General features: G+C 35.5%; 1 protein-coding gene across 1 annotated transcript in view; it reads left to right on the forward strand.

Moving 5' to 3' along the window:
• Positions 1-27,490, forward strand: part of LOC106877038 (tyrosine-protein kinase Btk29A) — a 158,697-nt gene that overhangs the window by 120,436 nt on the left and 10,771 nt on the right. The window contains exons 9-15 of the mRNA XM_052972577.1: positions 1,708-1,823; positions 3,485-3,559; positions 5,638-5,702; positions 9,460-9,563; positions 10,805-10,893; positions 17,197-17,395; positions 26,118-26,236. Of these exons, the coding sequence (XP_052828537.1) occupies positions 1,708-1,823; positions 3,485-3,559; positions 5,638-5,702; positions 9,460-9,563; positions 10,805-10,893; positions 17,197-17,395; positions 26,118-26,236 (767 nt within the window). The remainder of the gene's footprint in view (positions 1-1,707; positions 1,824-3,484; positions 3,560-5,637; positions 5,703-9,459; positions 9,564-10,804; positions 10,894-17,196; positions 17,396-26,117; positions 26,237-27,490) is intronic.

Below are 27,490 nucleotides of genomic sequence, written 5' to 3' on the forward strand. Positions count from 1 at the left end.
CCGTAACTTAGCGGTTTGGTAAAAGACACTGACACAATGAGTACTAGGCTTACAAAAAATAAATCCTGTGGTTGATTTCTTCGACCAACAGCGGTGCTCCACCATGGCCGCAGTCACATGACTGAAACAAGTACAGCAATAAAAATCTATGCCATTTTAATCCCAAGCAAGGCCGGGTATCTCTGCTAGTATAATGTATGTGTGTGTGTGTGTGTGCATATCTTTTGCTGACATATATCTATGTAAGATGTAAACCACAATGAAAAAAAATTGATAAGCTGTTGTTTTCAAAAGACAAAAAAATGGCTTATATTTTTTCTGCCCAAGTTGCATAGACACCCCATTGTTATTGCCACTATTGAAAATATTGTAAATAATTGTTTATCTTATTAGAAACCTGTAAATTGATGATGCTCTTGTCCACAAACTTTGATATGAATTTAATAAAAAACATAATATATTTGATGTAGTTTTGACATTTGCTGTTTTTAATGGTTTGATGTGGAATAAAGGATATCACTCATCTTTGACACCAGTTAAATTGACATGAATAAATGATCATGAATAATTACAACTCAGGAGCTACAGGGCAAACATGAGCAGAGAAGAAATTTCAGAGGAATGACTTTCAAGGAGAAAGGATGGGATGAAATAGTTAGTATGAGACGTGGAGTGAGGAAGTATATACAGCTTGAGTGATTGATGACAAAAGGATAGATGAGTGAGTTGTATGAACAGAGTGGAAATGCAGGCTAGAAGCTACTTCTAAGGAGTAACTGACATTATTATAACTGATGCAAAAGGTGTTGTTTAAAGAAACTCTGACATTATACGTCAGCATACATAACAAATGAAGGCCCCTCTTATGTTACTGCATTGAATAAAAACTATGTTGTAACATGATATTCCAGAACATAAAATAGTCAATAGTTGAATAGGTTTTATATTTCACACTGCCACATTATGGCAAGATTTTTAGTGGTGCAATGCTTCCATAACATGGAAGATGCCTATACTAAAACAGAGGTTTATGAAGAAGACTTTTACATCATTGGTTAAGCTACTAGAAATTAGTCAAATCTTCTACTGTCTTAAATATGGTAAGACATATTGGTGACTGTATCCCTAAATACATGCTATGTATGTCTGAAAGAACAAAAAAAAAAGACAGTCTGCATTGTCAAGACCAGCAATTGTCCAAGAGCTAAAGTGAAAACAAAAGCAACTTAAAAACAGCATTTCAAGGCTGGCATAACATAATTTAAGGAAAGATCATCTTCATAATCTGAATATATGAAAACAAAATTCTTTTCTTATTTGTTTGAAAGCGTGTAAGGAAATAAACTGATCAAGGGAGTTGATGTTCAGTTCAAATTGTTACAAATTCAAGGAAAACATGGGGTAATGGTTTGAGGTTACAATAATTTGGGGAAGAAAGGACTGAAAAGAAATGATTGGATGTATTCTAAAATATTTTATATTGCGTTGGTTTACATTTTCCTTCCTATGGAGTCAATAGTTGACCATTACCATGAGGCACATAAAGGTCAGCTGTTAATGTTTGACCTTTCCATGGATAGGAGATTAATGACAAAAGTAGATTGCTCAGGCTGGTGGTGGTTGGGTGGAGTTTTACTTTACATTTAATTATATTTTGTTATTAATTTATTTAGTTTTTGTTCTTGTCTTTTTCTTTTTAAATTTCAGGAAGTCTCGCCACTACCATATAAAGGAAACGCCAGATGGAAAATTTTACTTGCACGAGAAAAATACTTTTGATACAATGGCTGATCTTATTTATTATCATAAACATAACTCTGCAGGTAGTAGAGTTTGCAAATTGTAATTTGAAAAAAGAAATGTAAAGCATGATACTAAATACCTTGCAGTATTGTTTCATCTTTCTAAATTTCATCAGTGTTAGTTTTGTATTTCTTCTATTCAGAGGGTGGTGGAATCAAGAAAATAAAGACAAGTAGTGAGTCAGTGAGGAAGTCTCTATGTAGTAGTGGAGCCTATAAGGAATAGCAGCCACATTACCTCAAATTACTCACACTCTAATAATTTAGTAAAGGATCACATTGTCTTAGCTATACAAAAAGATAAATAGGATGCTCACAGCTCAAATGCTTTTCATTTGAGCATAAGTCTGTTCAGTCAGGTTTCACCTAAGGTAAAACAACAGCAACATAAAGAATGTTATACTAAAGATAATTATATCTGATATACCTGCCTCCTATCAATATACAATATTGATCTCAGAGGTGACTGGAATTAATGTTGATTGACATCACTAACTGGCAATCAAAAAGGGGTTGGGTACTGATAATGCAAAGTACCCAAAACAGATTTTTCTCCTCCTTCACTACTACTAATACTATTATTCTTTCACTGCCTCAATGTGGATTCATGATCAGAGGCATCTAGCCATGACCCTCCCATCTTTTCCTTTTTTAAATAGCAGGGTGTAGTCTGAGGGATTTGGGATTATTATTTCTAGTAGGTTGAGTGGCCATGAAAGTGCTTCCTTATTAGCTCATCTTTTCAGTTAGTGGAAGGAGGAGGGATAGCACCCATTACTTTTATAGGTTGATGTAGTTGATGCTCAATTTAAATTTTGTGGGGAGAAACAGAATAAAAGTGAAATTTCCAGAAGTGTTTAACCCTAAGGGACTCAGTTTGAGTGTCAGACAGAAATGAGATAGGAGGTCTGTTATTTTGGGGCTGAATGAAGAAGTAATAGTGTGTAGCTAGGTAGTTTAGAAGAGCAGAGGTGGTTGTAGTAAAGGTGACAGAGCTCTGGATGTTGAACCTAATATAAAATGACACTGTTTAGAGAAGAAATGATGATAAGCCTCTCCAAAGATGCATCCTTCGACAGTATGATAGAGAACTGGATATTAAAATGATGATGATTATAACAATAAGAGTTAGAATTCTCAGAGATGTTCCATCAAGTGCAGGATTGAAATAGCTTGCATTCTATTACTGGTTTCAATTTTTAGATTTTTCCATTTGGAGTACTCCATGGATTTTAGTCAGAAACATCAAACCCCCACCTCACCTCGATAGTTGCAACAAGTATAAAGGGACATAACTCACAAAATAAATATTGCAGGTTTGGGGAGCACTGATTTATCAAAGATTTTTTTGCTGGTAAATACACATCTTGAAAACATGAGTGTTTTAATTTTATCTTTTCTTTTTATGAAGTTTATTCATATTTTTTTGTAAGTTGTTGTTTGAAAGAAGAAACTTCCTAAATCTAGCAAAAATGTTTCTAGACTGTCATGGTCTCATCTTCAGAATGTTGTTGTGTTGCTGCCTCTTTATTATAAGTTAGGCCAATGTGACATTAGATTTATATGTTGAGAGGTGTTAGTTTTTAGTTTATGACACATCTATATTGTCTGTATGTTTATTTTAACATTGTACATTGGTATAAATGTTGCTTCCATCATTATTCATTTGGTTGTATTAATAGGTCTTGAAACAAGACTACGCTTTCCTCCAAGTCATGAGGCCAAAACAGTTCCAGCTACTGCTGGATTTGGACACGGTAAGTGATATTAGCCACAAAAACTTTAAGAAATGTAATAAAATACATAACTCTCACCTAAGGTTAGAAAGAGAGAAAAGATAATGTGGGTATAAAATCACATTTACAAATACAAAGAGAGTGAGAGACATTATACAACATATGGAAGGATGTATTAAGAAATTTAGAAGTATACACACAAATATATGCGTGTGTGTGTATGTGTGTAATCTTTATCATTGTTTTAATGTCCATTTTTCCATGCTTGTATGAATCAGACAAAGTTCATTGAGGCAGATTTTGTGCAGCCAGATGGCTCTTCTGTCACCAACTCTCACTTGTTTCCAAACAAAATATTAGCCCATAATTGGACATGTTTTCATGAAAGATTGAAAATAAATTACACTACTTGTATGATAGAATGGTCTTTTAGAACTGTCACACAATGTCAAAACAAAGAATCACACACAACAGCCTTCTTTCAGTTCTGTCAACCAAATACACTCACAAGGCTTTGGTCAGGGCCATAGTAGGACAGACTTCCCAGGGTACTACACAGTGGGACTGAACCCAAAACCATGTGGTTGGGAAGCAAACCTGTGCCTAAATGTGTGTGTGTGTGTATATATATATATATACACAAATTTGAATAGAAATATAAAAAAAAAGGACCATGAAACACAATAATTAAAACAAGATATAATTAAAGAAAATGAAACATGAATGATTGGATTAGAGTACTCCATGCCCTTGTTCACTTAACCAGTTCTCAGATTGTATTTGAGTGCAGTCAAATACACCAGTAAGCATTTTTTTTTAGATATTCAATGTTAGGAAACATTAATATGCTAGGATTATTTTCTTTTAATTATGGTTAATGTCTTTGTTTTAATTTTATTAATAATCTGTTTTGCATATTCTTTATGTTCTGAACTTCCGAAGGTGTGGTATTTCAGATTGGTACTGTTAGGGGAGGAGGTGTTTGCTCATCTGTTTCTATTACTGGGCCTAAAGATATTTCACTCACCATCCTCAAAGTTTTGGGTATTTGTTCTCAGGAAACTGGGTTTTTTTTTTCGCTGTTGATCTTCATTATTTTCATTTCTTTTTTCTTAATCATTCTTGTTCTTATGGGTATTCAACACAAAGATGTTTTTTTCACCCTGACAAATATGACAACTAGGCTTTCTGCCCTAAGTCATTGATCTCAGTGTCTTCTACTAGGCACAATTCCAATATGCATCTGTGGCTTTCAGGTGTCATCAGGTCTTATAATTCCATTATGATGCTCCTTCACCATAGATCATCATTGTCATCATTTAACGTTTGTCTTCCATGCTGGCATGGGTTGGACGGTTTGACACCAACTAGCAAACCAGAGGACTGAACCAAGTTCTGCTATCTGCTTTGGCATGGTTTCTATGGCTGGATGCCCTTCCTAACACCAACCACTTTACATGGCACTAATACTAGTGAGGTCATCAAAAGAGAGAGAAGATGGTGAAAATATGTTGAGGTGTACCTTCAAGTTACAAGGAGGTATATATGTGAAGTAATACAGACAATTGATGGGTGAACAAGCAGGTGACTTCATGGGAGTGCAAAAGGAAAGTAAGAGATGGAGGAGAGAGGAAATGCAGTAAGTGAACACAGTTGGAGAGAAAGGGATTAGGAAGATGAGTTGCATGGGAGAGAGATTCATCAGCGACATATTGTGCAGATAAGTTTCTGAGAGTATGAAAGGACTGGGAAACAGGAGAGTGGGGTGTGAAGAAGATGAGTTGTCAGGGAGAAATTTGGAAGTAAATATGTTAATGTGTGTAAATTAAATTTTAAAAGTTTGTGAAACAAACCATCGTTGTCTATCTATGGGCATCAAAGGCAAGCATTCCTTAGGAAATTATAGTTCTTTTAACTAGTATTTCAATGAAGATTTCATTTGCTCATACTGGAATAGATTGTGTTTTGATTGAAGAGGCAAAAATATGTCTTCACTCTACTAGTTAAATATAATAATACCAATAGCAAATTAATAAATATAAATTGTAGATTTTAAGATGTTTTTTTTTTATAATTACCATTTTTCATTATCTCTTCAGATTGCTGGGAAATCAGCCAATCCAATTTAGTCAAAGGCAAATTAGTAGGTTCTGGTTGTTTCGGAGTAAGTAATTTACCTCATTATCTTATTTTCATTAAGCATGTCATAAATGAAAGGTGCAGAAGTGTGAAAGAGTGCCAACCTAAAATGGCTTATAGTATTTATGTTCATCTCTTTGCAATTACTCTTTTCAAATCTCTCTAGAGTTGATAAAACTTAAGTAACAGCTGACATTCTTTATCCATTCCCTTTAAGGGAGTCAATAAAGGAAGGACCAGTTATAAAATGCTGAAGTTTATTTAAGATCTTAGATATACCCCTTACAAAGTTCATAATTTTCTTGATATCAAATGACCAGTAATATACTAGTGTAAATTTAATCAACTCCCTTACAAAAAGTGGTCATGTAATGTGAAATCACCTGTAGTAAATATGATGACACCTCCAGCATTATTAAACCATATCAATGAAACTGGGTCTAATACATCACAAACATATCACAGAATGGTATCAAAATCTTTGCTGTGAAGATAAGTATTAATTATTTCTGCCTGACCATAAGATGAGTGATTGAAGACATCCTTGAATAAATTTGCCCAGATAATTATAAACATTATAATTGTCTGTAAAGAATAAAAAGTTTTGAATGGTACAACAATGCACTATAATACAAAAAAAAAATGGACTATATACCTGTTGTAATTTAGTTATCTATAGTCCAATGGTATTTCGGAATACAATTCCTTCTTCAGATATTCTTAGATGGAGTCTCTGCTATAAACTGTTTTCCAACAGTTTTTTTTTCGGAAGTGTCTCAGTAGTGGTCTCACGAAGCTTCTTCCGGAATTCCTCATGAGAAGTGCATGAGGTTGGCTATGTTTCAATCTCGTGTGTGTTGGTACATCCGTAGCGCTGCTTCTAAGTTATGTGTTATATGTGTAGCTTCTCTTTTTTTTTTTTCCCCCTTCTTTTTTTTTTCTTATAAACAATACATGAGCATGTTATTAAGAATGAACCTATGCACACCCAGATGTAGCTAAATAATATATTGATTACCAACCTCCATCCTGTTGTTAATTTGGGGTCCTAATTTGTGTATGAGTAAAACTTCCTTAATTCTTAAATTACCCAAATTTCTTTCATTGGCCTCAATTGTGACTGTTATGCTTTTGTCAGTGTTCCAGCATCTGTCTAGATGTTTTCTGAAGGAGAAGGCTCTCGTGTTCAGATGTTCTTTGATGTGGACATGTAACGGTCTTGTTGTGCTACCCATATAGAACTTGTTGCATTTGTTATATTATATTTTATACACAACATTTACCTGTTGGCATAAATCTGTGTCACGGATGGGACAATTTGTTAATGTGCATTGATTGTTGTCTCTTATTCCTTTCTTTGTGAGGTGTCCTCTCAGAGAGGGGCCGGAGTGGGCTAGTTGTATGTCTAGCCCTTCTCTTCTTATGGCTCTTCGGATGGCTGTAGTTATCCTTTCGCTAAAATGGGGTATTTTAAGGAAGCATGTGTTGCTGGGTTTTCTATGTGTTCGGCGTTTTGGTCATCTTGGATACTTAAGCCGATTTACAATGGATCTAGGATACCCGTTGGTTTTCAATATATCTAGGAAGCGTGTAGTGTGGGTCACCTTGTCCTCCGTTCTGCTGCACTTGCCTTGGATGTGTGCAAGTTCATTTCTGGCATATCCTATTTTGGCACCGAGTGGAAGTGCTGAATTCTATTGGACAAACATATCTCTACTGGCTGCTTTCCTGTAGAACTCAGTGTGGATCTCCCCTTCTTCCGTTATATTCAGTTTGAAGTCAAGTAATGATAGTGACGTCGGGATGTTCTATAGTGAACTTTATGTTCATGTTCATGTTATTGAACGTCTTGAATATTCTCTCAGCCTCTTCACGAGAGGTTGTGAGTATGAGGATGTCATCTACGTACCTGATGAAGAAGGCACATGAGTGGCAGATGTTGAGTGCTCGGCGTTCCAGATGGTTCATATATGTGATGGCTAGTAGGCCCGAGAGACTGGATCCCATGGGGAGACCTGTTGTCTGTTTGTATATATGGTCCTGGAAAGCGAAGTAGGTGTTGTCCACAATGATGGACAAAAGTTGGTGTATATCAGCTGCAGTAAGTCCGAGGCATTGGATGGGACGCTGTTATGCAGTCAATCAATAGGGTGACCGCTGAGTGTGCTGGTACCGTTGTGTACGTTGTCATTTTAATTGTAGACTAATTCCTGGAATAATCTCAAATACATTTTTTCTTTCTGTGTTACTGCCATTTTATTTGTTGACAATTACTTATGTTGGATTCAAAATTTCAAGCAAGTTCCTCTTAAAAACTAATTCCTCTAAAACTTCAATATTAAACCCCAAAATAGGTGATGAGGTTTCAATAGTAGTAGAGAGGCAGATTAAATACTTTAAACTCTTTAGCTTCATCCTTCTACATCATGAATTCAAATCATGTTAAATCTGCTTTCAACATTGAGAGTAAATGATTTGTTATAAAGGTATAAAGTCAGACATTTTGTGGGAGGTCAGGTATGGCAACATGCACCTTTGTGGCACATTGCTACATCCATAATTGTTCATATTTGCTCAGGTAGTCCTGGGCAACCCTCCAAACAGTGTCCCAGTTTCTCCTTGCCCCTGTGAGACACTATCTTATTCACTGTGACCATGTAGCATTTGGCTGACCAACATAAGCTGTCATCATCCCAGCCAGATCTTCAGAAAAGAGAACATAATACACAGGACCCAACTCATGAAATAAGTACTATGATTAAACTGTTTTTGTGTTAAAGTAACCCCAGAAATTTACTTGTTCTTAGTTTTATTGGAGTTTGAACTACGAATGTTATAGGGCTTAAATACATCAAGGCATTTTGTCTGGTGCTCGACTGGTTCTACCTTTTGGCATAGATAAAATAATGTTTCAGACTGCTAGCTCATGAGTAGTAAGTTCAATCAACTGAACTACCTGCTCATTGAATCATTGTTTAATAGTTAAATATTCTGCAGACATGTATACCTTTAACTTAATTCCCAACCAGAATCAGTGACACAGTGTGACAAAGCTGATAGACACAATTTTCAAACGTACTTCCACAGACTTTCCATCTACCCAATTTCACTCACAAGGATCAGGTCAACCTAAAACTGAAGTAAAGATACTTTAGCAAGTGTCACACAGTGGGTCCAAACCTGGGACTTCATGATTGCAAAACAAACTTCTTAACTATTCTGCTAGTAGTATTAAATTATCTAAAAGCTGGCCAGATCTGTTCACCTATTTCTTCTTTTTCTTATGATGCACAGTGGCTCTGAGGTTAAGATGTTGAACTATCACCACAATTACATTCACTGTGTTCTGTTCCAGAGCAAAGTTGTTAATTCTGTTTGATTTTGGTTGCCGAACTGAACAGAAAGAAAGAAGAGCTGAACAGTAGAGTTGAAATCAAAAAATTAAAAATGATTTCATTGACATATAAAGCATCCATACCATAGAAACATGGCAAAGGTGATGTAAACCAGTTGGGAAATGAATAAATTTGACCAAGAAAAGTTACTTGCCATAGATTAGCATCTTGTTCACAAGTAGAGTGAAGATTATCTCTTATTTAGTTAACACTAACAGAAGCCATAGCTGAGCATTGACTTTTAGATTCTTATGATTCATAAAAAATTCAGTTTTTTTAAAGGAAAGTAACTGACTTTCTCATCATTATCTCTCTCTCCTTCAGTCACTCTTACCCCATTTTACTTTCATAATATGATTGGTGTTTGGACTCTCATCTATCTTGTAGAATGTATATGAGGCATTATGGAAGAGCAACATTGTGGCTGTCAAAGAGATGAAACTTGATACTATGTCAGAAGACAACTTCATTGAAGAGGCTAAAACAATGACGTAAGTTATACACATATTTTCCTCCTTTGTCTGATGGTCAAAAGAAATGTTTTTACCATGTCCAATTTGTAGCAAATTCATTTACATACAACATCCAGTATCCACGATATTCATCATCTCACTACCATGCCCAATGTTGAAATATTTCAGTTGTTTACTGTCTGCTCTCCAAGTAATTCCTTTTTTTTACTGTCTGCTATTTTAGAATGTCCAGTTATCAAGTTATAACCACTACAGCCGTTGACCCAATGACATGCTGTATCTAGTCTATGTCTCTACAGCATCTGGCCTTCTAATATCCAAATTGTATAGGAATCTCAACAACACCCATTGAAACCACATGTCTCGTCTTCTCATCTCTGCTTTAACTTCCATCCAAAACTCTTAGTTAAACACAACCCAATTCTTCTTCTCCTGAGCTGCACCCTTCTGGAAAATTCTCTTTACCCTGTTTTCTGTATAAACCAAACAAACAAAGATTGATTGATCTACAGAAATTCAAATAGCACAAGTACTTTGGCTGTCTTGTGTGATGGAGTCTCTAACCAGTGATATAGACATAGGCATGGATTCCAATCATTAGAAAAGTTAATAAATTACCATTATCTAATGATGAATGGCAAAGTATTTCTTCTATCCATTTTGAGGATTTTGTCGATAATAAGCATGACTGTTTTATTTGATTGACACCAGTTGATACCACTCCCTTACAGTAGATTTGTTTTCTAGCAAGAAAGAAAAATAACTACTCTGCTGCTGTTTTTGTTTAGTCACTTGGTCATCTTTGACTGACAAGACTTATGTGTTCCTCTCATTTTAAGATGGTAGAGTGTAATTTGAAGGATATTTGCTTGCTTTTTCTAACACATCATTCAAAGGCTCCCTTATTAAATCATTAAATATTCTGTGTTTAACTTCATGAGGCCTAATTACTTGGAGGTTTCGCAATTTTTTTATGTGTGCTGTTGTCTGGAATGTAGTTGAAGAGAATGAAACATCAGTAGACCTAGTCTTTTCTGACTTGAGATTGTGAACAATAAATGAATTGAATGTTTTTAATCAATGGAATATTTTTAATCATAGGCCTGGCCAATCAGAGATAACCAGGGAGCTAAACATGTATTTACCAACAGTTTATCTCTTATTCCTCTTAGTTTTGTTTTGTTTTCTTTATCAACTGATGTGAAGCCCTTGTTCTTGTGAAATCTTTAAAAAAAAAAATTTCTTTTAATATTTTGCAGGCAACTTAACCACCCCAACCTGGTGCAGTTGTATGGTGTTGTAACAAAATCTAGACCACTTGCTATTATCTTGGAGTACATGCAGCATGGTAAGTGTTTTACCTGTTCTTCATTATTGTAATGATAGTGGCAGAGGAGGATATCCTTCGCATAGTGTTTCTAAGTCATCATTTCAGTACATTGTTGCAGCATTCCTTCCACATTACCAAAATATTAAAGCCTGCAACACTTACAGTGGGAACAAAACAATACAATAATGAGAAAATTATGTCAGGCTACTCCATTAACTGCTAAGATCAGGCTTGGTGTGATGTGCCAATAGCACAATGGTAACTCAAAAACGAGCCAAATATTTGTGACAATTTCCAGAAAAAGAAAGGTGAAATGCAAAAGACTTTTTCTGTCTAATAAATGCTGGTTTGAAAAGTTTATGAAGTGTCAGAATTTTCACAGCATAAAACTGGCAGTGCTGACACAGTGGCTGCTACCATTTATCCTGGGCAGTTGAAGAGAACAATTGCTGAATAGGGCTACACATCAGAGCATGTACACAATGTTGTTGAAACAGCACTTTCCTGCTAGAACTTTTGTTTTTTAGAAAGAAAAATCAACATCAGGATTTGAAGCTTTCAAAATATGTCTGATGCAACTGGGAGGAAATGCTCTTGACCATATAAAATTAAAGCCTCTACTGATGTATCACTTTGAAAATGGAAGAGCTTTCGAGAGTTACATAAACTTTTATCTACTTTTGATTTATCTTTGAAATAAGAAGGCATGGATGACTAAGAGCTTTTTCCAAGTTTACAAACATTTTCATCTTTTTGTAGAAAGTGCCAGACATAATATTTCAAACAAAAAGCTTTACTCCTTTTAAATTTTCTGATAATGTGAGAGTAGAATATATCCTCAGGAACACATCTTTTTCGTCCCAGCATAATAAATCAAGGTGTGGTTGCTAACTTCAAGGTATATTATCTGAGAAGAATTTTTAAATAACTTATGGAAGAAATTGACATGGAATATATGAGGTATCAAAAAGTTCTCGGACTACTTTTGTAGCATGCCAACAGATGGCAGCACACAGTTGCATGAGGCAGTGTGCCAAGTGACACAGCTGTGTTTACTTTGCAAGTTGTGAAATTTGTGTTTTTTTATCACGTGTATGTGATTTTAGTCATGGACAGGAAGCTGGAACAAAGAGCCAAGGTGAAATTTTGCATTAAACTTTGAAAGTTTGCTACAGAGACATTGAGCATGCTTCGGCAAGCTTGTGCATGAGGATCTTGAGAAGACAATCAATGTTTTGAAGCGTTTGAGGGAGGACATTCAGTGAAAACAACCAGATCTGTGGAGCATGAGATTACAATGCACCCTGTCACTGAGCTCTCCTCACTCATGAGTTTCTTGCCAAAAACAACATGGTATTACTTCTGCACCTACCCTATTCATGGTCTTCCATCTCTTCTCCAAAATAAAAATGCAGCTCAAAGGTCGCCATTTTAACAACATTGTCGAAATCCAGAGCAAATCGCAGAAAGTCCTCGACTCACTTATGGAAAATGACTTCCAGGCTTGATTCCAAAAGTGGCAGGAATGCTGGGACCAGTGTATTGCTGTGCAAGGTGACTATTTCAAATGAGATGATGTTATAAGTTATTTTTTTTATTAAATATAACTACTCTAGGAACTTTTTGATACCACCTTGTTAACCTATAGTTAGGGACTTCTGGAAGAAGTTCAACATAATGGATGCTGTAGACAACATAACTGAGTTAAGAGATGAAGTGAAACCTAAGAATACTGCTTGGAAAAAAAATATATAACCAGACTGTTTCTATGATTTCAGAGGTTTCCTACAAGCATAAAGTCCACATGAAATTCAGAAACATATTGTGGCACTTTTAAAAGATGCAGGGTTTGAGAAAGTCATAGAGAAGCTGTGTATGGCAGCTGATGTTGGAAGCTGACTGTTATTTCTAGCATCAGAAGTCAACAGTTGTATACTTTTTATCTTTTACTTGTTTCAGTCATTAGACTGTGGCCATGCTGGGGCACCACCTTGAAGAATTTTCAGTTGAATGTATCAATCCCAGTACTTTTTTTTAAGTATGGTACTTATTTTATCGATCTATTGTGCTGAACCACTAACTTACAGGGACATAAACACACCAACACCATTGTCAAGCGGCGGTAGGGGACAGAGATACAACTATGTATACACACACACACACACACATACATATATGATGAGCTATCAGTTTCTGTTTACCAAATCTGTTCACAAAGCTTTGGTTGGCTTGAGACTATAGTAGAAGGCACTATCCCAAGGTGCCATGCAGTGGGTCTGAACCTAGAACAATGTGGTTGGGAAGCAAGCTTCTTACCACACAGCCAGAAGAAAATCTGATGAGGTTTTTATGAACAACTTTATTTTTTGTGAGATAGTTTGGCTATTATAGTAACTGAAATAGTATGGAAAAGTCACTATTGGTCATTGTGTTGCCAGGGATAGTTTGTTATGATGGTATTAGCTGGGTTCTGTTCACCATGTCATGTGCTGGTTGTCTCTAACTGCTGGTAGTCACATGTGATGATTTTATACCAGCTGAGAGGCTCATGACAGAAGTCATCAAAACTTTATATTAGTTGCTGGATCTGTATTCCTCATGAAGTTATGATTAGCCTGATCTAGTTGACCACATGGGCAATATTCTTTCCAGGTGAAGTCACGCATGGTCTGATTTGCTGATCATGTGGGCAACATTCCAGAAAATCACAGCATTCAGGTATTTGCTGAATATTCTTGCTATACACAGAAGTTATGAAACTTTGAACAAAGAATGAAGAAGGATATGTCTCCTTGGTGCAAATTTCCTAACTGTTTACCGGGTGGTTGGTGTTAGGAAGGGCATCCAGCTGTAAAACCATGCTGAAATTGACCTCACCTGTGCTGTTGCCATGTAAAAAGCACTCAGTCCACTCTGCGGGGTGGTTGGTGTTAGGAAGGGCATCCAGCTATAAAAACTATACCAAAACAGACACAGAAGTCTGGTGCAAGCTTCTGCGTGGCCAGCTCATATCAGACCATCTAACCCCTGCCAGCATGAAAGGTGAATGTTAAATGATGATGACGGTGCTGGTGCTGGCAGTGGCAGCAGCAGCAACGATGGATATATATGTGTACTTTTGAAGCACACCTGCTTATTTCAATATTTCTAATAGAAGATATATTACATGCTTTCTACTTTGTTTTCTAATTATAAAAGTACAATTTTATAACTCCTATGAGCAAATGAAACATGTTTAATAGTAAAAAAATAATACCAAAAATGTTCCACTCTCCATGTGCCTATAGTAGAAAGGATTATAATTATTATTATTTAGCATGCTGGACAAAATGCTTTGCTGTATTTCATCTGTCAATATGTTCTGAGTTCAAATTCCTTCCTTTTTGAGTCAGTGAAATAAGTACCAGTCATGCATTGAGGTCGATGTAATTAACCAACATCCTTCCCCAAAATTTCAGGCCTTGTACTTTACAGTAGAAATGGCTATTATCATTATCATTATTATTATTATTATTATTATTATTATTATTATTATTATTATTATTGAGTTAAAGACGCTGGGGTACAAACATATGAAACCCAATATACCCCTCATGACTACCAGTCTGATAAAGATACATCAGGCACATGCATCACGACCATATGTACACAACACACTGATTTCATATCAAGATAAACAGCACATGACCTTGCAGGTGGGGCCCAGGTAGAATTTTCTTCAAGTCAAGTAGCTTGTCCCACTCAAAATGTCCCTGAATGAGGGTTCTTTAAGGATGTTGAACGAAACACCCACGTTTCCAGAGGCAAATTATCCATACCCCAAAGAATTCCTCTCAGCACATGAGGATTTTGCTACTCTCCAACTCTGCCACTCTCTGCGGTTTGTGCTCATACCACATCTTGCCTTTCTCTAGCCCCCACTTTTCACACAGTCTTCAATGTAGCACTTTCGCTACCTGATCATGTTGCCACAACTTGTAGTGGTTCAGGGCAAGTCTAGGGTATTTGTTCATGATATGGGCAACGGTTTCATCCACTCTATTGCAGATGCTATACAGCAGAGACACTTACTCATTCCTAAGGTTGATCCTCCAGTTCGTGGCCAAAGCATGGTCTTGTGCTGCCAGTATAGTGCTCTCAGTCTCTTTTTTTAGTGTTCCTTTCATCAGCCAATCCCACCTATTTTTTTGAGCAGCTTCTGTTGTGGCTACATGAAATTGATTGTGTAGTCCTTTCTTGTGTAATTCTTCTTCATGTCTTTTTTGCACTTCTTTGTTTTTCCTTTTTTCTCTGCTTTCAATACTCCCTTGTTCCTAACTGTCACTAGCAAGGTTTCCTTACTTTGGGCTAGGTATCTCATTAAGCTCTTGAGTTCGATATGCACACAGTTTTCCACACTTATCAGTCCTCTTCCTCTATTTGCTCTCTTCATGTATAAGCAATCAGTATCCGCATGTGGATTATGGGCTCCATGCACTATTAGGTGCTTTCTTGACTTCCTCTTCATCTCAAGGGGGTCGTTCCCAGTGTGAAGATCAGTGGGGACACTGTCCCTCTGGAAGATACCTCTCTTAATTTTTCACCTCTTCCTAATACTTGATTCCCTGTTGTCAATTTTGTTCTCCAGCATTTCATGCTATTCCATATAAGGCTTCTCATATTTTCTGCTACTCCATACATTTCCATTGTTTTTATTATCCAGGAGTATAGTTTCATATTGTATACTTTACCATAGTCAACCCATGTCATGCTCAGGTTTGTGTGTCTTCTCTTGCAGTTCCTGATAATTAGATTACCAATTAAGAGCTGATCCTTCATTCCCCAGCTCCTCTTTTGGCACCTTTTCTGTTTAGTAGGTAGCAGCCCACTGTTTTCCAGGTATCTATACAGTTCACCCACCAACACGCCTGACATTAGTTTCCACATTAGCAGAAGGCATGTTGGATGCAACATCTTCAGGATGCAACATCTTCAGGAACCTTGGCACACAACAATGTCTTTCTCTTTGTTATCCAGCTGGGGACTACGCCTTTCTGCAAGCACTCACCTAGCTGCTGCACTATCCTTTCATAGAGCCCTTTCAGCTTCTTCATCCAATAACCTTGGACCCCATGTGGTCCTGGGCTCTTCCAATTTAGGAATTTTTTAAACTGCTTTTTTATCATTTCTGTAGTTATCTTTGTCTTCTTGACCTTCTATATTTCTTAACCTATCTTGGATTTCATGCAGCCATTCTGCTTCATCATTATGCTCTCCACTGCATCTGGCATCATTATTATGTGTATTTGCCCATCTAGTTCCTGAAACAGTTTCTTCTGATTTGCTTCAAACAATCTTTTTTGCCTGAATTGTTTTGTTCTATCGTCATATCTTTCCAGTTTTGCTTTGATTGCTACTACTCTTTGTTTCAATTCTTCCAATATCACATCATACCCTTTATCTCTCATTCTATGTTCTTTCCACCATTATTCTTATGCTTTCGTTCTGCAATACGCTTCTACTCAATCTATCAACTTATCCTAAATGTCTTTTAACTTTGTTTCTCACAAATTCGTCTATGCCAGAATGGGTCTTTACATTCTGTTTGTTCTCTTCTTTTCTATCCAACTCTATCGGCAGCAACCATAGCTGCAGCCCAAATAATCTTGTTAGTTTCAGTTATATTTCTCATCTGGAATAGCCCATGAACCAAAACTATCTTTTCGGTTTCAACTTTGAGCCTTTTTGATCGGTGTACCTCAGATAGGCAGGGCGCTTGATCCTGGTCTTCTCAGCATCCTCACTATATCTTGTTGGTCCTCATCGTATTCTTGTGCTATAGCTCTTCCTATTACTTCTACTTCATTTTCTGAGAATGCATTTACATCTATACTTTGCTCTATGTCTTCACTGTCGCTATTCATTTCTCTATTCTCATTGGGCATTGTATCTGTTGATGAAGTATTATTTCTTTCTTCTACTTTGCTTTTTATCTCTTCAATTTCTATATCTGTTAACATACCATTTTGCTTTTATTGCTCTTGCCTGATTGGCTAACTGTTGCTCACTTATTTCGAAGAGTTCCATTTCATTCCCTTTTGCTTTCATTCATTGTCGGAATCCCCATTCTATCTCCTCAGTGATAAGAAAGTACCCTATAACAGTTCTTATTTATTATGTAAAAAAATTTTCCTTCAAATTTGTCAGCGTCATTTGCATTTTTTTTTAATTATTGTTAATCCTTTTTTGAAAAATATCTCTCAGAAGCATCTCACTTTGTAACATGAAAATCAATAGAGATTCTTATCATTGAATCATTTTCATTTCTTTTTTTATTCTCAGGTTCTCTCAAACAACACCTGAAAAACAACAAACCTTTAATTTTGTACCAAACTGAAAAACTTATTGGGTTTTGTATGGATGTCTGTAAAGGAATGAAGTATTTGGAGTCTAAAAATTTCGTCCACCGAGATTTAGCAGCCAGAAACTGCCTGGTTGGCAGTAATTATGTGGTCAAAGTGGGAGATTTCGGGTTGACACGGTAATTATTGTTGTTCTCTGTTTAATTGTGCATTTGTTGGTTTGGTTGGCTGTAACTGTTGTAAGGCATGAGATTTCGGGTTGACACTCTTTGTTTCTTGTGAATCTGTTAACTCTTTAAAAAAATCAATAATTCGGACAAGTAGAAGAAAATACACAGCTATCCAATCATATGTAGCTATTGGTTTACTAGTTATCAAATGTCTTGGATGGTAACCAGTAGCAAAATAGTCATTGTTAAGTGAATAACACGTTTTACATTAAGGACTACTTCGTATGTGAATGAAAAAAATGTCAAAAACCGAAAAAGCTTATCTTACAGCCTGCACGATGGAAACAAATTGCTGTTCTTCATTTTGGATTAAAACACGATAAAAAACGAGAAGTCACAAAGTCTCAAAAACTTTTGTTAAACAAAAAAAAAACAGGCAATCAAGGGGGGCGACTCTTCAGTAACAACTAGATGATTATCTCCCTTGTGTTTGACTGTTGAAAAAATTGTGTGTATGTATGTATGTATGTCCCATTCTGTATTATTTATATATATATATATAGTGCATTGTTGTACCATTCTAAACTTTTATTCTTTATATATATATATATATAAAGAATAAAAGTTTAGAATGGTACAACAATGCACTATAGAACAAAAAATGGACTATATATCTGTTGTAATTTGGCTATCTATAGTCCGATGATATTTCGGAATTACAATTCCTTCTTCAGATCTTCTTAGCTGGAGTCTCTGGAGACTCCAGCTAAGAAGCTCAAAAAATACGAAGTACAAGTACATGGAATATGAACTATTTTTCGAACAACGAAAGGTACAAATGGAAAACAAGACAAGCAACATAAAGAACGACCCTTCATCAGTTGTTGGCTGTTTTTCTACTCTCATATTTCAAGCATTTAACAACTAAATATGCTTTCAATAAGCAGTTGCTCCTGCAAAGCATATTAAATAAAATTTGGGATTTTGCGGAGGGTCAAAATTAGTAACACAGACAGGAAGGACTGCTAAGCCTAAATGAGATTGTGGTGGCGAACGCATAAGTCAAGCTTGGACAGGAGACACACAAGAACACATCTTCCTTGTTCCAGCTACAATGGAGAAAAAGAAAGAAACACAAGTTAGGAGAAGACAGAAAGATGACCGGACAAGTTATTACACCTGTAAAAGTATAGGACAAGCTATTACTTCTAGTTAAGTAAAGAGTAAGCAACTTTTTACTTAAAATATTGCAGCATAGAATGCCAGTTTTTCTAATTTATCACTCTTTACAGTTCTCATCTTTTAAATTTATTGCACAAAACTGTTCAGCTGATTTGTAAGTTTGTCTAGTTAGTCACTTTTTTCTGCATTTAAGGTAGTAAGTTAGCCAAATTCTACTTAAATAAATATTAGTGTTATTTGTAAACTATAAGAAAATAAGTTTCAATTTTAGCTGCAATATTTAAGTAAAAGGTTTCTTATTCTTTACTTTACTAGAAGTAATAGCTTGTCCTATTCTTTTACAGGTGTAATAACTTGTCCTGTACTTTTCCAGGTTTATAATCTTAAGAATATGACTTTTCATGCTCGCATTTTTCCATGTAATCCATGATTTTTCCAGGCATTGCTGTTATAAGATAATTAATAATGTGTCAATAATTTAAGATTTTACCTTATAAAATATTGAAAGATAATATTTCAATCTTTCCATGTAAGTGATGATAATATTTTTTTCATGTTTAATTTAAATATATGTTGTGATTGAATTATTTGATGTTACCCATCCACACCAAATTAATAGCAGGAATTTTTTTGCATCACAGCTCACCAAAAGTTACAAACAACAAGACCCCAAAACCATTAGTTACCAGGCTCATCTTAAATAACCTAATTTATGGTGAACCTGGTAACTGAACACCCCACCTCATTTTCTATGAACCAAAATAAGGGATTTGCAGCATATTAGGTCAGGGTACTTGATTCCACACAAAAAATCGATTTTTTTTTCATAGTGAAAACTATAGTGTTGTTATTTAGCGTCAAATAAACCCTGATACTGCAAACGTATCATCAAAGACATACCAGCCTTCAGTAAACCATCTTTTTAGGGATAATCTAGGACATTATATACAATGGGTGTGTGATTTAGGTAGAGGGATACTTTGGCTGCTATTTTTAGCATGTCGAGTGACCAGGTAGAGACTCCTTCATTGGTTTGATTGCATGATGAGATTTTTTTTTACACATATATGTAATATGTATTTATATCATCAGCAGAAGTTAGAGAGTAAGTCAAAAGCTGAGAATTTCGTGTATTGGCACTTATCAAACATGAATTTGTCCATTGTCACTCTGTAACTTCAGATGATAACTTCTAAAATACAAAATTTTGTCAAAAACGTTAAGAGTCAACTCTATTCTATGTTACACATTCTACCAATATCGGAAGTTAGAAAGTGTTTAGTTAAAAATAATTATTTAAATAATCTGTACGTCTAATTGAATAGATCCGAAATGGATGAAAGGCAAGGTCGGCCTCGGCGGAATTAGAACTCAGAACGTAAAGACAGACAAAATACTGCTTCTAAAATACAAAATTTTGTCCAAAACATTAAGAGTAAACCCTGTTCTATGTGACATCTTCTACCAGTGTCGGAAGTTTGAAAGTGTTTAGTTTAAAAAATCAATTAAATAATCAGTACATCAAAGTCAACCTCAGCAAAATTTGAACTCAAAAAATGTAAAGACAGACGAAATACTGTTAAGCATTTCACCCGGCACACTAACATTTCTTATTTTTTTACTGCCCACAAGGGCCTAAACATAAAGGGGACAAACAAGGACAGACAAAGGGATTAAGTCGATTACATCGACTCCAGTACGTAACTGGTACTTATTTAATAGACTCCGAAAGGATGAAAGGCTAAGTCGACTTTGGTGGAATTAGAACATAGAACATTGCGGCAGACAAAATACCACTAAGCGTTTTGCCCGGCATGCTAACGTTTCTGCCAGCTCACCGCCTTAGAAAGTAAACATTCATTTTAGAAATATATTCTTTATTCTTATTGCTAAGCATTACTCCCTTACTTACTGACATGAAATTTAGTAACATTTTACCTCATAACTCTTTTTCTACTAATTTTTGTTCAATGTGACTAGCGATTCTGAATTCCTCATGCATTTTTCTATCATTTAAGCCTAAGAAAGGTATACTTTTAATTTAAAATTTTAAAATTTATGTTAATTGAAGATGAATATCTGCCTTACTGTCCCCCTTGAGGTCGCAGATATTTTGATGTAACTTTTTTTCTACCGAACCAAATCTCAAACTATTTATGCCAAAGTGTAGCCGAGGAGGTGTCCTCTTTAAAATTCTGAACAGTTTGCAATTTAGTTAAGAACTAAATTAGTGGTGAAGCTTGAAAGCTGCTGTGATTGACAAAATGATGGACTTCAGAATATATTCAACCACTACCGTGATTGAATGATATGTATATGTACATACTTACATCTACACACATATATATATGCATATGTGGGCACAGGATGCCATGAAACGTGTACAACAAAAAATATGAAGTACGGGTACTATATATATATATATATATGTGTGTGTGTATATATATATATATATATACACACACACACACACACACACACACACACGCACACACACAATAGGTGAGAGTTAGATATGCTCAGTATAGAAAGCATATCGTAGTACTCAAATGAATTTGAAGTTAAACTCTGAATTCTTCATCCAGGACTAGGTCAAGAGTGGCTATTAGAGAAAGCCAAGATGAGCTAATATGGAGGCAGTGATGTAGATAAGCACAATTAGGCTTGACCAAGATATATATATGTATATATATAGACACACATACATACACTCACACATATATACTTACAAAAAGTTACTTACATGGCCAGTCATAGAGTGACCCATAGTTTCACATCCATAAATTGCTTAGCCTTGTAGTCAGCTCACCAGATTCCAATGTCTGCAAACATATAACCTCTTTTCAAACTGGAGACAGAAAACCGTTATGGTCAGTTAATTTGTAAGCAAACAAATGTATTGTCTGATCCTTAAACAGGACAGGTTATCGCCTTTAGATCGGTTGGGCCAGCAAATTTTTATGGTCCTAATCAATGAACGAGTTTCTCCGCTATTAGGTTGGTTCCAGTCACGTGTGGCACCTTAAAAATGAAGGAATTCCATACAAAATTAAATGGAGGCTCATAGAACAACTAGTGTCCTGTATGATGATGCAAGCTTTGCATAGCAGAACGAACATGGATCCTTAAAGACTCGCTTGATCTGGATACCCTTTTAAATTCCTGAAATGCGATCTATAGCTCTTGTCCACATTTTAAACACTACCTACTGTAGGCGTAGGATTCCCAGTTCATTAATAGAGCTCTAAAAAATAATTGCAATCTGAAACCAACCTAAGGGTGGAGATCCCCCCATTTGTTGATTAGGACCATCAAAATTCACTGACTTATCAATCTAAGAACAATAACATGTCCCATTTAAGGCTCAGACAATAGGTTCCTGGACTAGTTATGTTTAATAAAAAATAATTTATTTACTTAACATCATCTCCTTCAAAATAGTCACTTTGCACAGCAATACACCAGTCCTCTTTTGGAATCTGGCCTGAAAGTTGTTTTCTGTGAGTAACGGACCTTCTGCAATTCATTCTGGATTTCGACAACTGTGTTAAAACAACAACCTTTGAGCTGCATTTTCATCTTGCGGAACAGATGGAAGTCCACAGGTGCTAAATCTGGTGAATAGGGCAGATATGGAAACAATACCATGTTGGTTTGCTGAGAAACTCACGAGTGAGGAAAGCTTGGTGAAGAATCCCATTCTTCACGCACCACAGATGTGGTTGCTTTCACCAAATGTCCTTCTTCAGATGCTTCAAAATGTCACAGCAGAACTCTTGATTGACAGTCTGGCCCTAGGGGCGGGGACGAATTCTTGATGCACAATACCAAATTGCTGGAGTGATACTTGTGGCAGGTCTTCCAGATTGCTCATCATCATCCAGAGATGTTCTACTTTTGAAGCACCCATGCCACTCAAAACATTGCATATGACCCATTGCTTCATCTTTGCAAGCTTGCAGAAGGATGCTCAATGTCTCTGTAGCAGACTTCTCAAGTTTAATGCACAATTTTACATTGGCTCTTTGATCTTGTCCATGACAGAATTGCAGACTACAGCATACACATAATCACTTGCAAAGTAAACACAGCGATGTCACTCAGCACACTGCCTCCTGAAGATTACTGCTTGCTCACACTGCGCACGGAACTGTGTACTGCCATTTGTTGGTGCACTACAGTACTAATCTAGGAATTTTTTGATATCACCTAGTATATTATTTTGTCTACAAATTAACTGGGCTGGTGGAGTCTGATGAGTCATCTATAAGGGCTAAGCGCTTTATGGATGCAAAACCATTGGTCACTCTATGACCGGCCATGTATGTAACTTCCTGTAAATACATTACTGCTCTAATGTTTAGAGTGTTCTTCTTTTTCAGATATATGATCCACTGGCGCTATATATATATGTATGTGTGTGTGTGTGTGTATAGACACACACACGCACACACACACACATAGATACACATGTGTACATATATTCAGAAAGATAAACACATGTATTCATATATATATTTATTTATTCATTTATTTATTTACATAGAGCATAAAATATACAGAATACTAAGAAGACAATTCCTAATACCCAACAGCTATTTCAGGAAGCTCAGAGTTGCATAATAATCATAATATTCATACTCTGCAGGTGGAACATGCAAAAAGTCTTGGGTATGCAACCAGTTAACAGTAACATGGTGATATTTCAGTAAGTCCAGCTTCCCTCAAGAGAAAGTTGGCAAAAGCAGTTCATATAATAGTGCCAGAGATTTAAAGGCTGAAAGGAGAGAGGGGAGGAAGAATAAGAACAAAATACAGAAAGAGGAAGGAAAATATATGCAACATAAGAGAGAGAAACAGAGGTAGAGAAGAAGAAATGAAAAGCAGAGAGAGGGAGGGAGGATTTCTATGACACAGGGGAAAGAATGGAGGTAGAATAGATGAAACAGAAAAGGGCAGAAGGTAATTGTGTTTATATGCATTTCTACCTTTATATATAATTTATTTATAAAAACTAAAGAAATTTATCAATAGCTTCTATCTGTATAGATATAATGGAGAAAGCTACTTATTAATTAGGTATGTGACAATTACTAAAAGGAAGCAATATTGACCGTCTGGAAATATTTTTATAAATTCATGTTCTAAGAAATTTCCTATAATTTTGATTTCTGAAGTTTATTGAATTTTTCTAACTCCAAATTCTTGTAAATTTAAATATTCATTGCATTCACTGCATCCAATTCTTCACAAATTTAAATATTGATTGCATACACTGCGGAGTAGATTTTAATGTTTAATAATAAACACTATTACTTCATTGCAGGCAACATTTAACATTTTTATTTGCAACAATCTCTCATACTCACTCGCCTCTATTTTCATTAATGATAGCTTAATAATAACTTTGATACAAGACACAATTTCAAGAATATTATCAGTTTCCAGAGTTTGTTAAATGAATATTTTTGACAAAATGAAACTTTTTTAATATACCGGTATAATTTTTAAGTGATTTTGTGTTGAATGAATGCATGCTGTTACATAAAATAGCTGTATAACCTTGATACAAGGTACAATTTCAAGAATATTATCAGTTTCCGAAGTTTGTTAAATGAATATTTTTGATTAAATGAAAAATCTTTAATATACTGGTACATTATTTTTTTTTTTTAATGAAGAAGTGATTTTGTTGGTGTGGCTACTTTGGAATGCTATAAGCCTTACAATAATAACTATGTGATCACTGCTATTTCTAACACACTAAACAAGATAGTTTTTAATGAGCTTTCACTTATACGATTTTTTCATTTCATGTTTACACAAAATAGCTGTATAACTTTGATACCAGGCACAATTTCAAGAATACTATCAGTTTGTTAAATGAATATTTAACAGTTTGTTAATGAATATTTTTAATAAAATGAAAATTCTTTAATATACCAGTATAATTTTTTTTTCTTTTAACCACACATTCTCAAACTGAAGAAAAAAATGATGCATAAAGCTTCTGAGAAATTTAGATGCTACTAATGGACATTGCAATGGCACATGCTACATCATTGTCAGTTTTATATAATCATGTTACTGAGGCTGAAGTTGCTTCTGGTCCTTATGCAGGATCAACTCTGCTAATCCCCCAAATACCATATGTATCTCAAGAAATGGAATTTCCATTCATATTTACACGCAAACTATTTTTTGTCAAACCAGCTTTTGCCTTGATGTACAAGACACAGGGACAGACTTTTGAACAAATTGGAATATATCTTCCAACACAATTCTTCTCACATGGTCAACTGTATGTTGCATTATCTAGTGTTTGAAAGAAGGCTAATGTAAAAATATTGGCTGAGAGAAATGGAAACAGTATGATTACTGGCAATTGGTTCTACAAGGTGATACTACTTTAAAGCAAAATATGTTTTTTAGCATGTTTATATGTAAAGTACGATATATTTGTGTGGAATTAAATTGTTTTGGCATATTTCAACACATGCCGAATGAATGATATCATTATATTAGATCATTTTAAATTTGGGTATATTTGAAAAAAATAAGGAAACGTCATTCCCATGTGTTCTCACAGCACTAGACTTTTGTGTGTGTGTATCCCTCCATCCATCCATCCATCCATCTATTTATCTATCTATCTATCTATCTATCTATCTACGCACACCTATGTAAGTTCTACCAATTATTAATGATAAGTATATATAACAGATTGACTCTTTAAAAAAGAGAGATTATGACTGATAGAATAATGAAAGCAGTATTTACTAAGCAAGTAAACACTATTATATAAAGATATAATTAGACATAAAATGTGGAAATATTATCGAGTGGCTAGTAGAAAACTGCCTGGAAGGTGGTCTTTTTGTTAGTCTATATAATTGAGAGCTATTGATTAGATATCAAGCAAATCATTCAGGGAGTTAACGCTTAATAATTTTATCTAGAGAACAAGGCTGGACACAGTCCATGAAAAGCATGGGCTGGGGAAAATTCCAATGTAGAAATGTCCTAAGAAGAAAGGTATGTGTGTTATCATTAGAGTTTGGGATAAATACAATGTGGATAACAAAAGTAAAGAGAAATTGAATAGAGATGATTCAAGAAAGCTCATTTCGACAAACAGCAGTTCCTGTAGTAGGCATTATTTCTACAGTCAAGACAGCTCTCAACTGGATATTATTGAGTATCTACTAAATTAAAGTCCATCTGACTATCAACAAGAAATTATTGATTTAACAGTATGGCTTTTACGGAATTATAAATCATTTATACCTCAGAGATTCTACCCACTTTCCTCTACTTTTAATATTGGTAAAATTGTTTAAATTACGTTCCTTTACATTCTCAGTTTTGAATCATGCAGAAAACAACTTCCACTTAGTGTCTCTTAATATCTACACTAAAGTTTTATTCAAATACTCTATTATTCTACTTGCTCACTCACTCAGTCTACTCCTATTTCATTCACTTAATCCACCACTCACTCATTATACCATTTATTTCAATCCTACCTTTCACCTCTTTCTGTCTACAGTTATGTCATCAATGATTTGTACAACAGTTCCTCTTGTGCTAAACTTCCTGTGAAATGGGCATCACCAGAAGTTTTTCAGTTCTATAGATTCAGCAGTAAATCTGATGTTTGGGCTTTTGGTGAGTAAAATTTTCCTGTTTTCCTTCCTAAATGTTTTTTCTACTTTAATGTATTTTAAAAATATTTTGTATTTCTGTTGCTACTTTAGCAGAGGACTTTCTGTTTACTGTACATTATTATGAGTGTAAGTAAGGATGCCAATGCCTCTGTCTTACCCTCTTACCAATACTCCACTCTCTTTCTCATACTTAATATCCTCTTGCTCATCTTGAGACATATGCTTAAAGGAGCTTCTCAGATGCACATGAGACCCATACATTAATCATAAAATAGCAAAGATCTTTTTGCTCTGTTGTTTTCTACTACATCATGTAGTATGCTCATGTTCATAACTTCCTTTCACCTTTTCCATTTCAAATTGTTACATAGTCCCCAGTGAACCATTCAGGTGACATTGTCATGCCTTCTTTCGAGTTCTCTCTAAGCCAATTTGCTGCATTCACTTAATATATGCCACACTGTTTCTTCAATTTCACCACACATTTTGCATTTGTCAGTGTTTGTGGAATGACCAATTCTGTGTTTGATGTAATTTGATCTCAATGCTTGTTCCTGTGCTAGGCATATCAAAGCCTCTGAATCTGTGTTTCTTGGTATCTCTCTCTCAAGAACTGACCATGCATCTTCTTACCCTTCCAGTTGTTTCCCTCCTTTGTTTCTGTTTTTAATTTGTATTACATCTTATACTGACTGCTTTTTGTATATAGCAAACCTGCCTTCCATACTTGCTCAAGTAGTGCTCCCTTTCATCTCTCACTCTCCTTTTGCCTATCATAAACTTACCTGCCCACTCACTCTATCCAATTCTTGGTTCCACTTCCCTTATATACACCTCCATGTAACTTGAGTGCACCCTTCTGTCACATCTCTCTCTCTCTCTCTCTCTCTCTCTCTCTCTCTCTCTCTCTCTCTCCCTCCCTCTCACCCCTTCTCTCTCTGAGGTAGCCATGTATCACCTTTCCTTCCCCTCTATTCATACTCTAATGTCTCTTCACCTGGCCACTTCCTTCAATACTACTCAGCCATCAGCTGAGGTGGGTTATTGTCTTGTAAGTTATTTGATGACCTCATTGCCACTATTGCCATATAAAAAGCACCTGGTACACTTTATAAAGTGGTTGGTGTTAGGAAGGGCATCCAACCATAGATATCATACCAAAGCAGACAGTAAAGATTGGTAGTCTTCTGACTTGCCAGCTGGTGTCAAACCATCCAACTCATATCAGCATTGAAAATGGACATTAAATCAGGAT

Source organism: Octopus bimaculoides, chromosome 13, assembly GCF_001194135.2.
Source record: "Octopus bimaculoides isolate UCB-OBI-ISO-001 chromosome 13, ASM119413v2, whole genome shotgun sequence".
Lineage (NCBI taxonomy): Eukaryota > Metazoa > Mollusca > Cephalopoda > Octopoda > Octopodidae > Octopus > Octopus bimaculoides.